The sequence below is a fragment of the Rhizopus delemar genome, genomic scaffold (assembly GCF_000149305.1).
Source record: "Rhizopus delemar RA 99-880 supercont3.7 genomic scaffold, whole genome shotgun sequence".
Taxonomy (NCBI): Eukaryota; Fungi; Mucoromycota; class Mucoromycetes; order Mucorales; family Rhizopodaceae; genus Rhizopus; species Rhizopus delemar.
The window spans coordinates 2,126,154-2,141,397 of NW_027137833.1; the positions used below are offsets into that span (position 1 = coordinate 2,126,154).

The 15,244-nt window shown below is 34.0% G+C and overlaps 8 protein-coding genes across 8 annotated transcripts; 5 read left to right on the forward strand and 3 right to left on the reverse strand.

Annotated features, from left to right (window-relative positions):
• Window positions 1-147: 147 nt before the first annotated feature.
• Window positions 148-672, forward strand: RO3G_10024 (ribosomal protein L28e; the record flags this gene model as incomplete). The annotated part of the gene is made up of 3 exons (XM_067664609.1): window positions 148-288; window positions 339-518; window positions 574-672. The coding sequence occupies 3 exons, from the start codon at window positions 148-150 to the stop codon at window positions 670-672; spliced, it is 420 nt and encodes a 139-aa protein (XP_067520710.1).
• A 307-nt stretch (window positions 673-979) lies between these two features.
• RO3G_10025 (uncharacterized protein) lies at window positions 980-3,824 on the reverse strand (the record flags this gene model as incomplete). Its single annotated transcript, XM_067664610.1, has 7 exons — window positions 980-1,222; window positions 1,271-1,746; window positions 1,794-2,258; window positions 2,309-2,758; window positions 2,809-3,483; window positions 3,542-3,698; window positions 3,756-3,824. The coding sequence occupies 7 exons, from the start codon at window positions 3,822-3,824 to the stop codon at window positions 980-982; spliced, it is 2,535 nt and encodes an 844-aa protein (XP_067520711.1).
• A 951-nt stretch (window positions 3,825-4,775) lies between these two features.
• Window positions 4,776-5,176, forward strand: RO3G_10026 (uncharacterized protein; the record flags this gene model as incomplete). The annotated part of the gene is made up of 4 exons (XM_067664611.1): window positions 4,776-4,861; window positions 4,913-4,920; window positions 4,975-5,066; window positions 5,114-5,176. 4 exons carry the CDS (start codon window positions 4,776-4,778, stop codon window positions 5,174-5,176), a joined length of 249 nt encoding a protein of 82 aa, XP_067520712.1.
• Window positions 5,177-6,433: 1,257 nt separating this feature from the next.
• RO3G_10027 (uncharacterized protein) lies at window positions 6,434-8,615 on the forward strand (the record flags this gene model as incomplete). Its single annotated transcript, XM_067664612.1, has 5 exons — window positions 6,434-6,879; window positions 7,075-7,097; window positions 7,272-7,423; window positions 7,546-7,794; window positions 7,845-8,615. 5 exons carry the CDS (start codon window positions 6,434-6,436, stop codon window positions 8,613-8,615), a joined length of 1,641 nt encoding a protein of 546 aa, XP_067520713.1.
• Window positions 8,616-9,095: 480 nt separating this feature from the next.
• Window positions 9,096-9,621, forward strand: RO3G_10028 (eukaryotic translation initiation factor 5A; the record flags this gene model as incomplete). Its single annotated transcript, XM_067664613.1, has 2 exons — window positions 9,096-9,298; window positions 9,351-9,621. 2 exons carry the CDS (start codon window positions 9,096-9,098, stop codon window positions 9,619-9,621), a joined length of 474 nt encoding a protein of 157 aa, XP_067520714.1.
• A 388-nt stretch (window positions 9,622-10,009) lies between these two features.
• Window positions 10,010-10,555, forward strand: RO3G_10029 (uncharacterized protein; the record flags this gene model as incomplete). Its single annotated transcript, XM_067664614.1, has 1 exon — window positions 10,010-10,555. One exon carries the CDS (start codon window positions 10,010-10,012, stop codon window positions 10,553-10,555), a length of 546 nt encoding a protein of 181 aa, XP_067520715.1.
• Window positions 10,556-10,601: 46 nt separating this feature from the next.
• On the reverse strand, window positions 10,602-11,534 carry RO3G_10030 (uncharacterized protein; the record flags this gene model as incomplete). The annotated part of the gene is made up of 2 exons (XM_067664615.1): window positions 10,602-11,312; window positions 11,355-11,534. The coding sequence occupies 2 exons, from the start codon at window positions 11,532-11,534 to the stop codon at window positions 10,602-10,604; spliced, it is 891 nt and encodes a 296-aa protein (XP_067520716.1).
• Window positions 11,535-12,447: 913 nt separating this feature from the next.
• On the reverse strand, window positions 12,448-13,864 carry RO3G_10031 (uncharacterized protein; the record flags this gene model as incomplete). Its single annotated transcript, XM_067664616.1, has 4 exons — window positions 12,448-13,180; window positions 13,228-13,333; window positions 13,389-13,697; window positions 13,747-13,864. The coding sequence occupies 4 exons, from the start codon at window positions 13,862-13,864 to the stop codon at window positions 12,448-12,450; spliced, it is 1,266 nt and encodes a 421-aa protein (XP_067520717.1).
• Between the last annotated feature and the right edge of the window lie 1,380 nt (window positions 13,865-15,244).

Consider the following 15,244-nt stretch of genomic DNA (forward strand, 5'->3'; position numbering starts at 1 on the left):
AAAGTTCAGCAAAGAAGAGCGAAACAACCCTTTTTTTTTTTCTCTCTCTCTCTTTCTCTTTCAACGTATATTTCATCGTAAGTGACTCCATTCATCAAAGCTCAAAACGAAAAAAAGAAGAGTTTAGTAACACAATGTGTACATTAGATGAGTGCTGATTTGGTTTGGTCCATCGTCAAGAACAACAACTCTTTCCTTGTTAAGCGTCAAAACGTTCAATTCTCTTCTGAACCCTCCAACTTGTTGAACCTCAACTCCTTCAAGTACTCTGGTATTGCCAACTACAAGGTAAACATACAATAGCGAGAAAAAGGAAACAAGATGTTGACATAAACTAGAACGCTGCCATCATCCCTGCTGCTCGTGGTGTCCGTGTCACTTTGCGCAAGGCTAACAAGGAACAATCCCCTGCCAAGTCTGCCAACACTGTTGTCATTGCCAAGACTCGTCGTCAAACCGCCAAGTCTGTTGCTAACTTGATTGCTCGTGGTAACAAGTACAGACCCGACCTCCGTGCTGTAAGTGTCAAATGAGTAGGATAAAACTTCTTTTTTAACGTGTGTACTTGTATAGGCTGCCGTTGCCCGTGCTTCTGCCATCATCTCTTCTCAACAACCCAAGAAGGAACGCAAGGTCCGTGAAGCCAAGGGTGTCCGTGCTCAAAAGAACTAAATATAAAATAAAAGAGTTTTTTTATTAAGTGTATACAAATTAAATTATATTAAGCTTGTCTATGATTGTTTCTTGCTACCGACATGATCCATCAAGTAATGGTAAGATAACCGGCTATAATGTGAATCTCGAAAATGAAGCAACAAAAACCATGCGATGAGATGATTTGCTAAAAAGTAAATCCAGTGGGTATACTTGATACCAAATAAAAAGGCATATATCACAATATAATACATGAATAAATAAGTAATCGTACTCCAAAATCTACTTGTATTAGTCCAAGAATTTCCCAAAAATGACATATTCTTTACCTGTTGTTTTGACGAGGCAACATCTTTCGGTTACTGGTCAAAATCTCGACATAAACCATGATGGGTGCAATAGCCAAAACACTGTGATCTGAAGAGAAGGGTACAAACCAATGAACAGAGATGTTTCGTATCCAAACGAGAAGAATAGGTAAATTAAATGGTAATAAAGTAAAGAATAATAATAAAATAGAAAACATGAAATTGTATCTATTCTCCCTTTTCAAATCATCTGCTTTTGTCTATAAAAAATATGAATGACTGCACACGAATACATCAAAAGGACCTACTGGTATTTTACATCTTAACAATGCTCTAACACAATCAATGATTTGGACAAGGAAAGCAACAACAAATACAAACTGATAAGGTATACAAGTAGCTACCATCATAAACAGGATACAAGTCGTGATTGTCCTTCGTTGAATTTGTTGGTATCTCGTCTCTTGCTGACGAGAAATAGGCCACAGATTAAGTGAACAACATTCGGTTAGACAGGCAAAGAGTCGTAATGTGCCCTCTACCATCAACCAAAGTAAACAGACAATGCCCAAACTGATCCATAAGCCAATCAATGGTATCCACCAAAAGAAAGGGTCTGTATTTCCCGTCAAGATATCTTGCCATAAAATCTTACTATTAAGCCAAACAGTGTCACTGGATGATGTGCATTGAACAATACTGCAGATGGTTACTAATAGCATCACAATAGGTAGGCTTCTTTGAAGACAGAATGATAACCCTTGTCCAAAATGTGGATAGACACCTATAAAGCAATGAATGCCTGTTTTTATCATAAAGAATATCATTTACCAGAATCATTGTAACATTTGATTTGTGAAGCAAAAACCAAGACGACGACAATGAATGAAAAAGTGGCCAACATGATACCATTTCTGAACCCTAGACGACCTGCACTTCCGTACCAATCAATCGATAAATCCAATTGCAGCGGTTCAGCACAGGTTGGATCCATCCAGATCTGAAAGGAAAGTCCGTTTTGGTCTCGAGGGTAATTCATGATGGAGGCAAATGCCGTTCGACCATGAATTGAGACCTCAGTCTCCTCTTTGTGATCCCCTGCTAAATTTACATAAAATTTGGATTCATGCATGGTTGAGATGGATTGGCGTAAAAAAGGTGCAAAATGGGAGGCACTGCAGTTGGGTCGTGATATTTTGAGATGGTAGGCCAAAATGGGACTTTCGATCGAAGGAATACGAACAGACGTAAACATGCCACTGTTCGTCTTGACATGAACTCCTTCTAAAGCGATCGCTGCAAAACATGTCAACAAAAAAAAATCGTATATAAATTCAGATACTTACAGAGCATGGATTGATGAATGACCTGGCGATTCATTCTTGTATCAAACGGTTCAGCCACTAAAAATCTTTTATCTGTCGTGTCCTTATCCATAATACCAAGGTAATCATTATTTCCCATCTCTTCAAATTCAATACTAGCAAATGAAAATGTGTTTCCAGAAAAAGGGTGAATATCTGCTTCAGTAGAGGCAGGAATAGGTATTGCGATCGAGTTGATCGCTCGACAAACCAAATCGGAAAATCGTTTGGAGCATAAAAACAACTCAAACCTCCCGCCATCACCAATCTTATCATCTGAAAGAATAGCAAACGCGTTCGCATTAGCTACAGTCGGTAAAAGAATCATGCTTGCTCCTTGCTGATGCTGCTGCTGCTCTTGAATGACAAGTCTTTTTCCAGGAGGTAAATAAAGAACGTCTGATTCTGATAAACTTAATAAACTAAGATTACCTATAATCATTGTTATTAAAGAACAAACCTTTCAGAAAGTGAACCTTTACCTAATTCAAGATCAGAGCCATCTCCTTTTCTATTTTCAAGACCACTCAACAGAGCTCCTCTTAAAATACGCATGCGATCTTCCAGGGGTTTTGTTTGTGATCCTCTTCGGATATCGACTACATCCAATAATGCCTTGGAGACTACTTTGACGAGTTGATTACATGTCAGGATCGATACATGATCTGTCGCTGTCCAGACATAAGGCACAGCTGTTGAAAAGATGGTAAATCCGTGTGTTGCGGGCACGATGGATTCAATGTTGGTCGAATCTGAACAAACTGTATTATCCAATGTACCACCAGCGATTGAAACAATCGCCACATCCTTCAGCACATCTTTCTTCCTTTCCTGCCAAAATCGGTGAATGTCGTCATACAATTCAGATATTTTCCAATCAAAGGGAACAGGCGGTAAAAGATGAGGCGTTGACATCGTAATGACTGTATTAATCGTGCCCTGCTGATAATTGTGCGTAGTAAACATGGTACGAGCAACGATGCCACCCATAGAATGACCAATGACAATGACAGAAGTAGCATCAGGTAACGTTGTAGGATCTGTCTTGCGTGTCTGAGGATAAAGTTTGAGAATATAGTCAATAGCGTCATTTAGATATTCGGCTTGTTCAAGTATCGATTGACCGTGAAGAGCGGAGAATTCCTCATTGAAATCAACTGAAAATACAGTGTGAATTAGAGAATGAAATACATGAAATTGATTGTTAGTATTTACCAGTAAAGAAATCCAAATTTCTTGTTCCTTGCTGCCATTTGTAAAGATTATTTTCATAATGTGAATAATAATAAATAGCAGCTTCTGCAGCTAAAGATCTAACTTGTTTATAGCTACCAGCATGACCAGGAATAAATAAGACTGGCACACCTGTTGGCTTTCAAAACTGTTTAGTAAAGCAAAAGAAAATAGGCTATCAACAGTATGTCCTTACTCGATCAGTTAAATCCACTCCTTTTTCTCTGTAAAGATAAAGACTGTATTTCCCAGCAAAACGAGTCATTTCACTATCAAAGCCAGTTTGTTTAATGTATTGTGGTCTCGTATAACTTTGTTGGCAACCCGAGACATCCCGTTGGTGATGTAAGAATGAATCCAAGATGATTCCAATAGAAGCAACTGAAAAGAGTATAAGAAATAATATACTCAGTTTGTAATGTCTTGAAAGTCGATATAGTTTGGGTAATGGAAATCGTCTTATGGTAGGTGAAGATGGAGGAGAAGGTGAAGTTTCTGGAGATGACATTCGATTGAGTTTAGGTGGTTTTTCATTTGCGTTCTTACTGACTATATTGACTACTTTTGGAATCAGTTGCTGTTTAACCTGTTCTTCTTCTTCTTCTGTCATTCATTTATTTACTTGAAGAAGAAAAAAAAAAAAAAAAAAAAAAAAAAAAGTGGATTTGAACGTCACTTTATTTAGCGCATGTCAGTGACACATACGATATATAAAATGGCTCGTTTATTGATTTGTTGTTAATTGATTAAATGATTTCAACAGAGAGACTAGTCTTGACCATCTTTCTATTTCTTGTTCCAATAATTGGTGACATAAATTTACTAATAAAGATGAATGGATAAATAAAGCAAAAGGTATTGTTTTTTTTTACCCCTTAATTCATGAGATTTATCCAACCAATGATCTTGCACAAAAGAAAAATTTTGAACTTTCAACTGCTGTTCATACATGAATGAGGATAAATTATCTTCCCTATCATAAACATTATAAGCAATCAATGTGATACTCTGTGCAAGTGTACATGATTATGCGTACAACATTGAAATAAGATGGGAAAAAAAAGAGAGAAAGAAAAAATTGGTGTGAAAAGTCCATTGAATAAACAAACAACATTTTAGTGTGTGAGAAATGCATCATGAAAAAAAAAACATATAAATTCTTTCTCTCTTTTACCCCCTTTTTCCTTCTCTTTTCTTCCTTTAACAAACTTTGAATATGGCTTTTATTTCATTTGTTCGTGCAAATCCTGCCCTAGCTCCCCTTTTCTTGTTTGCTGGTGGTGGATGTGCTGCTGCAGTTACGTAAGTAGATAAATTTAAATAATTTAATCCATATTAATATTAATTATATAGTTATCCACGTAATGAACATTATATATATTAAACAAGTATTAAAATTAATACAACACCTATAGTTTATTTACTCAAGACTCATCCTGAAATTCAAATTGACAAGAAGAATAACCCTTATCCTTGGCAACGTGTTCAACAACACCAACATATTAAGGTAATTTGACGTATTATCTCATTACACTTTAAGCTAATATTGTATAGTTTATCAACACATATCCTGAATTCTATGAAAAGCGTAAAGAATTCAAGCATCCTACCTATTAATTGCTTTCTCTCTTTTTCTTGCTGTGATACCTTTTTTATTCTTCAAATAAAAATTAAACATGGAATATCCCACGTTATATTATGACTATCAAAAAAGTAAAGCTAAAAGAGAGAAAAAGAGAGAGAGAAGGAGAAGGATGTTCATTTCCCTATCTAAGAAAGGTTGTAATTCAAGCCTTCAACAAGGTCTTGTTCACAAGCGTCAAACATATACGCATACACAGCTGAAATAAGCTTTTATATCCATTGATGTAGGAAATGCGTCACTTTTTTCTCAAAAAGCCTCAGCATATGTTGTAAAAAAAAAACAGGAGAAGTTTCTCTCCCAGCGCACGTCTATTTTATCCCTTTGTTCTTATATGGCTAATCAAATGAATCCTTTTTTTTTTAACAGCTACCAACGCCTCTTTGCCCGTTCCAAGTCTAATCCGGTTCCCTCATCTCCTTAATGTTAATAATCTGTATCCCTTTTACTAGAGATTAAAAACAGATGAATGAGCATTATAGTTTTTCTTTAATTAATAACTGATCACTACATTGTGCATCTAATATGTATTATTCAATCAGATTACCTTTTTTATAAAAAAAAATAAAGAGAAAACCAACTAAAATAATGTCAAAATCTTGGTTAAAAAGAGAGTGAATCAAAATAATGAGCCGAGTTATGCACTTCATATTAAAAAAGGGATGCTAATTCAATCGTGTGTGGAGAAAGGATATAAAAAATGGTTGGGTTCCTTTATTTAGTCATGAAATAAAAAAGGGGAAATGCAGGTAACAATAAGGCACGAGAAATACGTAAAGTATTGGCGTAACATCAGACCTTTTTTATGGCAAAAAAAAAAGCAAGAATTTTAAACAAGAAAAGGTGTATTTGTTAAATTATCATTTATTATCAGTTATTTCCCCGCAAATGTTAATAAAATGTCATTTGCGTTGTCTTTTTACCCCCTTTTTTTTTATTACCACGGCAACCACCCTTTACCCCCCCCCTCCATGCTTCTCTCTTTCAGTTTAATCATAAAAGAGAGAAAGAAGATTGTGTTTCCTGTTGTTTTCTTTTCCTTTTTTTTTTTTTTTTTTTTTTTTTTCTTTCCTTTTCTTTTATAAACAATGGAATCCAAAGCAACTTTAATTGAAACTCCATTCCATGCAATAAAATCAAAATTTAATAAAGATTCAATTAATGTGATTGTAAGAGAATACTGAGTATAAACAATAAGATGGTTAATAGTGAAGTAGGGCAGTACATCATTAATGGAAAGTGATAAATTATCAGAAGAAGATTGGAATATTTATTTATACAAAGATCAAGATTATGTCAAGAAAAAGAATCGAGCAAGATCAGTACCCAATTCATCTTCTTCTCCATCCTTACCTTTAATTAAACGATCCATGACAGGTTCCAGTATTTCATCTACCAACTCTTCTTTATCAACTGGCTCGCTAAGAAAGCAACCTTGGGCTCAATGGTTCATTCATCATAATCCACCTCCATTACCTACCACTAGAGTATCTTCTTCACCAGATTGTAAAGTAAAAAGAGCTCGTGTCATCAAGGAATTAATCGAAACAGAAAAGAGTTATCAAGCAGATATGCAACTTGTACAAGAGATCTATTGTACAAAGGAGTCACCGTGGACAACGATCGAAAAGAAACAGATTTTTATTAATTTAGAAGACATTTTATTATTTGAAAAAGAGTTTGTTAAGCTACTTGATCAGCTAACCGAACAAGACATGGTTGGAGCGCTTGTCAAGATATTTCTCAATTCGGTATGGTGACTAACATCATGAGTAAATTGTTACTTAACAAAAGTAGATGAATAGAATAGAACAATTGTATGCTGAGTATTGCAAAAGACATGAGGATGCACTTACCAAATTACAAGAATTAGGGCACATTCAAGATTATTTAATGGTAAGATGCTCTCCTTTATCATTGTCTTCCCCCTTCTCCTTTTATGAGACCTCCTAAAAACGTGAAAGTAGAAATGTCAGCAAGAGATACAAGGAAGAACGAACTCATGGGATTTAGCAAGTTTGTTGATTAAACCAGTACAAAGAGTATTGAAATATCCTTTATTATTTAAAGAAATTTTATTATTAACACCAGAATACGACGTGGATTATGAATCATTAGTCTTGGTGAATCATGAAATGGAATTATTAGCAGATCATATAAATGAGATTAAAAAAAGAAAAGATATTGTGGAACAGTTATTGATCAATGATCATAAAAAGAAAGTAAGGTTGAATTAATTAATGTATGCTTTATTAATGCTTTCTTATGCTTATTAGGTTGTGTAAGTGGTAAATGATTAGATATCATCCATCTAACGTTTAGTAGTCATAGTATAAATAAAAAGTGGACAAGAAAAGTACACTTGAAGAGACAACAGCAACTTGGTACACAGGATTCAATATTTGATGAAATTTATCGACAATTTGAAGAAAGACAGGCAAAAGTAAAGCTGTTTGAAAAACAAGTCTTGGATTGGTTGACTACAATCAAGGAAAGCCATCAAATATTAAAAGAATTTTTAATTTCGTTTGAAAAACAAGACTGTGAATTACAACAAACTTTGTCTCAATTAACACAAGACATTCAAGCCACTGTGAGTTAACCAAGAGATCTAGGATCATACGCTTATGATTTTAACCATAGGAAACAATGATTCAACTATCTGTGTGTGATAGGATAGACTCATTCCTGAAACTTTTCAAGAATCCAACTCACATCATCCAAAAACGCAACCGAAAATGGATTGATTATGATCGAGCCTGTCACATCATCTCCAAGGGCGAAATACCCGACAAGGCTCTACAGGCATCTTCAGATGCTTATGTCTCTCTTAATGCTCATCTCTTGGATGAATTGCCTGCCTTCTTATCTCTCACATCCACTTATTTTGATATCATTCTTGATGAATTCGTAGGCATTCAAGCGTTTTATTGGAAACAAAGACAATTAGCTTGGAGACCTCTTCTAAACTCACCACAACCAGAGAATTGGCAAATGATACTATCAGAATTCACCATAAATATGGATCAGATACAAGGAAGCTTTGCAAAATTATTGATCAAAGAAGAAAAAAAAGAAAAAAAAGAAGAAGAAAAGGTGATGAGTTGGGTTGATTTTTTACATACAGAACCTAAAGAAGAAGAAAAAGATCAAGAAGAAAGTCCAACAAGAGTCAGTGACAAAATGATTCCCAAGGCAATGATGAATGAAGGTCTTTTTGGTGAACCTGAGTTTCAGTGCGTTGCTTTAGTTGATTATGAAACCAAAGAAAAATTAAAAGTTCAAAAAGGAGATATAATACAAGTATGGTTAATCACTACAGATAAACAAGAACAGTGGTGGTACGGTAGCTTAATTCACAACCAACATGTTTATGGTTGGTTTCCTTCTTTCACTTGTAAAAAAGTAAAGTAGGCAATAATAAAACTTTATTTCGTTTGTACACTTTTTGATCCAACAATATGTCCAATAAAAATTTTTCTCCCTTTTTTTTTTTCTGTGGTAAAAAAATAGTCACAGAAACTTGAGAACAAAGGGGCTATAATCTTCTCTTGTTTACTTTATCAAACGAATTGTCATTCTCTCTTTCTTTTATGAAAATGATTTGAGAATAGACGGAGGATCTTTTAATAGTTGTTGAATAGAAAGTGTATTTATGCTTTTATATCTTTTTTTTTTTGTAACCAATTAAACATTCTAGATATAAATATAAACTCCGTGTAAAACCATCATCCAATGGAAAAGCGATAAAAATTTTTATGATGGCTTATTTTATACACGCTTTATATCAATTTTTTCTTTCTTTTTTCTCTCTTTCTTTTACATTTAATTATCAACGTAAGTAATAACCTACTTTATTTTTTGAATATTTTGTAAGTTAACTTTTGGTATAGCATGGCTGACGAAGAACACACCTTTGAAACCGCTGATGCCGGAGCTTCTCTTACTTTCCCCATGCAATGTTCTGCCTTGAGAAAGAACGGCCACGTTGTCATCAAGGGCAGACCCTGTAAGATTGTTGATATGTCTACCTCTAAGACTGGTAAGCACGGTCACGCTAAGGTTAACTTGGTTGCCATCGATATCTTCACCGGAAAGTAAGTAGCTTTTGAAGAAAAGTGTATGAACGGATAATTAAGAAATTTATAGGAAATACGAAGATCTTTCTCCCTCTACCCACAACATGGATGTTCCTAACATCACCCGTCAAGAATACCAACTCATCAACATCGATGATGGTTTCCTCAACTTGATGACTCAAGATGGTAACACTAAGGATGATGTCAAGCTCCCTGAAGGTGAACTCGGTGAAACTTTGGAAGCCGAATTCGAAGAGGGTAAGGACTTGTTGGTTACTGTCGTCACTGCCATGGGTGAAGAACACGCTTTGACTTTCAAGGAAGCTCCTAAGGGCAACTAAATCCTTTTATAAATATATACAAATTTTTGTTTTTTTGCTGTAATTTCAGAAAATTTTTTTGTCCAATGTTTGTAACGTCTAATGTGTGTGAAAGAGGAATGTATGTGGCTTGTATCTTTCTGTGAGTGTATAACGGAGTTTGAAAACAGTCATTTCTGTCTGTCACAAAACGTTTAAACCAGGAACCATACTCAATTTTTTTTTTTTTTTTTTTTCTTTTGAAATGCTTCAATCTCTGCTTTCTACAAAACATGCTTTAAACAATGTATGTAAGAAATCCATTGTAAATAGTAACCGTCAATGTACATTATATAAAACCAAATTCTTTGAACAACGCCTGTATACGACAACAAATCGAGGATGGAATAAAGATAATGTATCAGCAGGCATGTATACAGCATCGATCTTTATCACTATGATTGGAATATCCTACGCCGCTGTACCTCTCTATCGACTCTTTTGTGCCAACACAGGGTTCAACGGCACACCTGTGATTGATCGTGGCCGCTTTGGACCTGAGCGACTCGTGCCCCAAGATACAAGACGTATTCGAATCACATTTGAATCCAATACATCGGATACCTTACCCTGGTCTTTTAAACCCGAACTACGAGAGATTTATGTTGTACCGGGTGAGACGGCCTTGACGTTTTATAAAGCTAAAAGTAAAGCCAAGACAGACATCATCGGTATCGCGACTTATAACGTGACACCTTATCGAGCCGGGTCTTACTTTAACAAGATTCAATGCTTTTGTTTTGAAGAACAAAAATTGAGCCCTGGAGAGGATGTGGATATGCCTGTGTTCTTTTTTATCGATCCAGACTTTTTAGATGATCCATTGATGAAGGATGTCAACACGATTACGCTCAGTTATACTTTTTTTAATTCACAATATGCCAATGGATTAAAACCAGTTCAACCACAACAATAAAGTATGCTTTTATTACTTGTTTATACATAAAAGAAACTGGGGTATATTATGGATCTTGATTATATTCGCTTGGATGAATAATAGGAGATTCAAATGCTTTGATGGGTTCATGCGTAGTAATAGTTGTAGTGCTGTCGTCTTGAGGTGGCATAGAAATAATGGATGAAGTAGACTTAGGTGTAGTAGGTTGATCATGATGAGTAGTCGTCCAACTGAATAATCGATAAGGAAATAACGGTCTTTTATTTGCTTTAATTGTATTTGAGGAATCAGATGGACGTCTTTTATAAGCTTCATTCGATGCTTTTAATATGCTAAGTGATTCTGCTGATTTATGATTTCGTATCATGAATCTATTCGTATTATGTTCTGGTGTAAGAAGAATACTAGAAGAAATGCTTGATCTTTCATCATCATCATAATCATCATCTCTTCGCGATAAAGTAGGTACAGAACTATTAAATTCGTTGCCATAGAAACTTTGATGAGGCACATCCAATCGTTCCAACCATTTATCGAGTACACTTGTTGAACGATGATGCATGAGTGCCTCTAAACAGTCTACCCACATTTGCCATTCTTGCTCTGATTCAGCTTGTAAGAAATAATCAGGCCAGTCATATTTTGATGTATCATCGGATAATAAACCAAACAAATGTTTATTTTGTTTTTGTATATATTCGGATGGTATATTGACAACAAGCGTATAATGATCGAGTGATATGATAGCCAATGCTACTGTGTCGTTCTTTATAGTCTATTAGGTCATATAAAGAATATAAAAAAGAGAGATATCTACCTGGGTTTTGTAGTAACGTAATTCATCATCAAAAAGCACAAAGTATCTTTTTTGAAATGACTTGAATTTCCCATGTTTTTGTTTCATTAGCCAGCCCTTTAAATGAACAACAGACGATGCTGAATCTCTTTCAACATTATTTTTTATACAAGGAGTAGATGACGACGCCGATTTAAGCATTGATTAAGAAGAAAAGAAGAAAGAGTAGCGATGCATTATTTATAAATTATTAAAAGTAGTACATATTATAAAAATGTTGTGTTATCTTTATATAGTAACAAAGAAATCATTTTCACTCCTATTTTTCCCTTAAATAAGGGTCAACAACAGAAAATACCTGAATTAGAGAGAAATAATTAAAAAATGAATTGCTTAAATATTGAATTAATTGCGCAACGATAGGTGAATCTCTTGCTTGTATTGTGTTAATTCGTTATTGACCTATGAAAAAGAATAAAAACCGCGTTTTTTCCTTTTTTTTTTTTGTTTTTTTGCAATTTAAATAAAGAAGTGATCTGCCACACATTCTCCCTGTCTCCTTTTGCTTTTTTTTTTTTTTTTTTTTTTTTTTTTTTTTTTTTTTCTAAAACTGTTTCTCAAATTTTAAGCCATGCATGGGAAATGCAATATTTTTACTTGGTTTTCGAACCTTTTCAAAAAATTTTCGGACCATCTCTTTTTTTTTTGGACAAATTTTATTTTATTTTCAGACGTGTGCAAATGAAGTTATAAACAATATTGTTTTTGTCTTTGGACGAGCTTATTTTTGATTGCATCATATTCCAAGAAATGTATGGTATAGACTTCTTCATAAGAAATTATTCGCTCGAACCAATTTGCATAGAATCATTTCAGTAATCGTGCAAGCTACCAGAAACAGAGCAGTATATGCTCTTTACTTGCATTCAAAAACAAAAAACAAAACAAAACAGATAGATGCAGGTTCACAAGGATGCTTTTTATTCATTTTTAGGCATACTTTAAAATATATTTTTTATTTACTTAACTAATGAAAAATACTTGTTATTATATCGTACTTAGTGCAACATAAACTTGTGGGGGAGGGACATGCAATGACAAAAATAAAGTTTATTTATTCTTTTTCATTTAATGTGGGTAAAGTATTTTCAATAGCAAGTTCAGGCTGATACTGTGGGTGGCTCATTGTATTATCTTCCTTTGGTTTTCTTAACGAATCACGTCTAGGTGGCATCATGATAGGATTACTGACACGTCGTACACTGCTAGTTCTTGAGGGCACAGGCTTATTCTTTAGTGAAGCTCCTCTTTGTAAAACAATTGTGTCTGATACTGATCGACCGAATGAAGGTGTACTGTTCTCAACGAGTGCTTGGTTTAAAGGATGTTCTTGTTGCGAATCCGATGTGTTCAAAATGGCCAACTGTTGCTGATAATTAGCAGGTGATGTTCCAATGATCGTCGTTAACTTGGGTGGATAATTATCTGAATATCGGTTGGGATCATTAGTCAATAAAGGAGGGTTCATAGATTGAGTTAATAGCATATTTTTTGGTGGTGGTTGTGGATAATTGATGTACAGCAAATTACTTTGAGAGAATTGACTATATGGACTTTCACCCTTTAATGCCTTTTGTAATTTGGTTTCATTCATCTTTCTTGCGTTCTCTTCTGAAATAGGAAATAATCTTTCATGATGCAGTATCATGTCTTCAAAAAGGTCTTCGGGTGACCAATCTCCTGTTGTTGCTTCTTCTGTTTGATTGAAATCATGAAATATGACTGGAGTAAATATAAGAGCCAAATTTTGTATATTCATTTTGTTAATCTGACTATTTGAATTTACACTTTTTGAAGGTTAATAAAATGTTACACAGGCAGCTACAATACTTACTTCGCCAAATGACTCACGAGACAATGCAAAGTACTTCGATGAGCAAAAGATAAGTTTGATAACTTCGATTCCAGCATTCCAAATCGTTGTGCTTGAGGCATATGCTCTTTTAAAAAAAAATGGTTAATAGCAATGAGAGGCTATATAAAATGATACTTTACTACTGTAAGTAAGTCTTGATTGTACATTGAAATCCAATAAAGGACGCTTTAATTCTCTAATATACATCTTTAAGATGGTCGCTATAGTAAATACGTCATGTCTATTATCCAAAATGACTTGATCTTCATCAAGTTCAAACTGATGCTTTAATTGCTCCACATTGGATTGTCTTCCTGATACTCTGTAGATTCCTTCCTTTTGCAACCCACCCATGCCTTCAATGGCTTCTATACATTTTATTACAAGTACAGGTACAGGTCGATTATGTTCAATAGCATAAGATTCTAATGATCCACCAAAAAGTACCTCTGATATACACAATATGAGTTAAACAAGCTGCATTCATATTCAATTTACCTCTACATTTGCCTTCTAAATAAAAGTTTTCATATCGAATAGGTGCAGGTGGGTGATAACCAAGAGATTGATGATGGATTGTATATACTTGAATATCTTTGTTGCTATCCACTTTCATGGCTGCGGTATAAGACGCAGTTGTTTTCTATGAAAAACATGAATAAAAAAACCCCCATATTTTTTAGTCTATTATGTTACTTCTGTCTCCACTCTTAAGCATTCCATTTCTGTTAGTACAATGTTTAATAAGGATGATTTAACGCATTCAGATTTCTGTTTTATAGTGTTTTTCACTTGCTAACATACAACATGAATAATGAATTCATATATACACATAAAATAATTGTATCTTGGTTACCCAATTGGTTTCTTCTACTGTCTTTCTTTGCTTTTTTCTTAATGTTTCCAAAACTAAGATACCATCTCTATATTCAGAATCTGCATCTGCAATATCCTTTTTCATTTTAGCAAATTTTGAAATTTGCTTATTTTGATCTACAGGTGAAAGATATCCATTGCTGGCTGCTATTGTTCTCATTTGGGAAAATAATCCGGCCATCCCCTTTTTATTGTGTTGATCATCCATCATACTATAATCACCAGACAATCTTGTTATATCCGCAGAATTTCGGCTACTTTTGATACTGTGCTCATCATTATTATTACTTTCTTCATAATGCTGCTGTTGTTGTTGATACGTATATTGAGCATTTTTTAACTCTTCACATTTATGTGTATATGATTTTTGAAGCTATATAAATACATATGGGCTGTAGTTAGTATAATCACATATTTTTCTAATATTAAATATTAACCTTAACAATGTCTCTGTTACGAAAATTGATATAATTTAAATTAGCTTCAGATAACTTTGTTTTATACGCTTTCCTAGTGGCTTCCTCATGTTCCTTTTCTATTTATTAACAATTTATTCTTTAATTTCTATTTGTGCTTCTGTACCTTTTCCAGAACTAATTTTTCTATTTCTCTTTTTAATGTATCCCTTACACTTGTTCTATTTTCAATCAAGTCATATACGCTTGCTTCATATACTCTTACAGCTTGTTGAAAAGTAAGTTGAGATTCATTCATTTTATTATCAGTTTCATATATTGAAGTCAATTTTTTCACTTTAGTTAATGCTCCTATATATAATTCTTCTGCTGAAAGTCTATCACCTGTGTAAGTGTTTATGCGTTATTTCAATCTACAAGCAATTACCGTGCTCGAAGTAGGTTGATGAATGATTCCAAATCATGAATGTTGTATTTAAATTCTGTATTTATAAACTCAAATTGTTTATCTATTATAGCCAACTATTTCATGTAAGTATATGTATATAATATCTATCTTATTTCTATACTTCGTCTTCTGCTGGTTGCTGTTGTTGTTGTTGAGAAATACTTTTTCCTCTTGCTCGTGTCATTAATAATATAAAAAAGAAAAAAGACGTTTAAATATAGAAAAAGAGATAAAGTAATAAAAAGATTTTTTTATT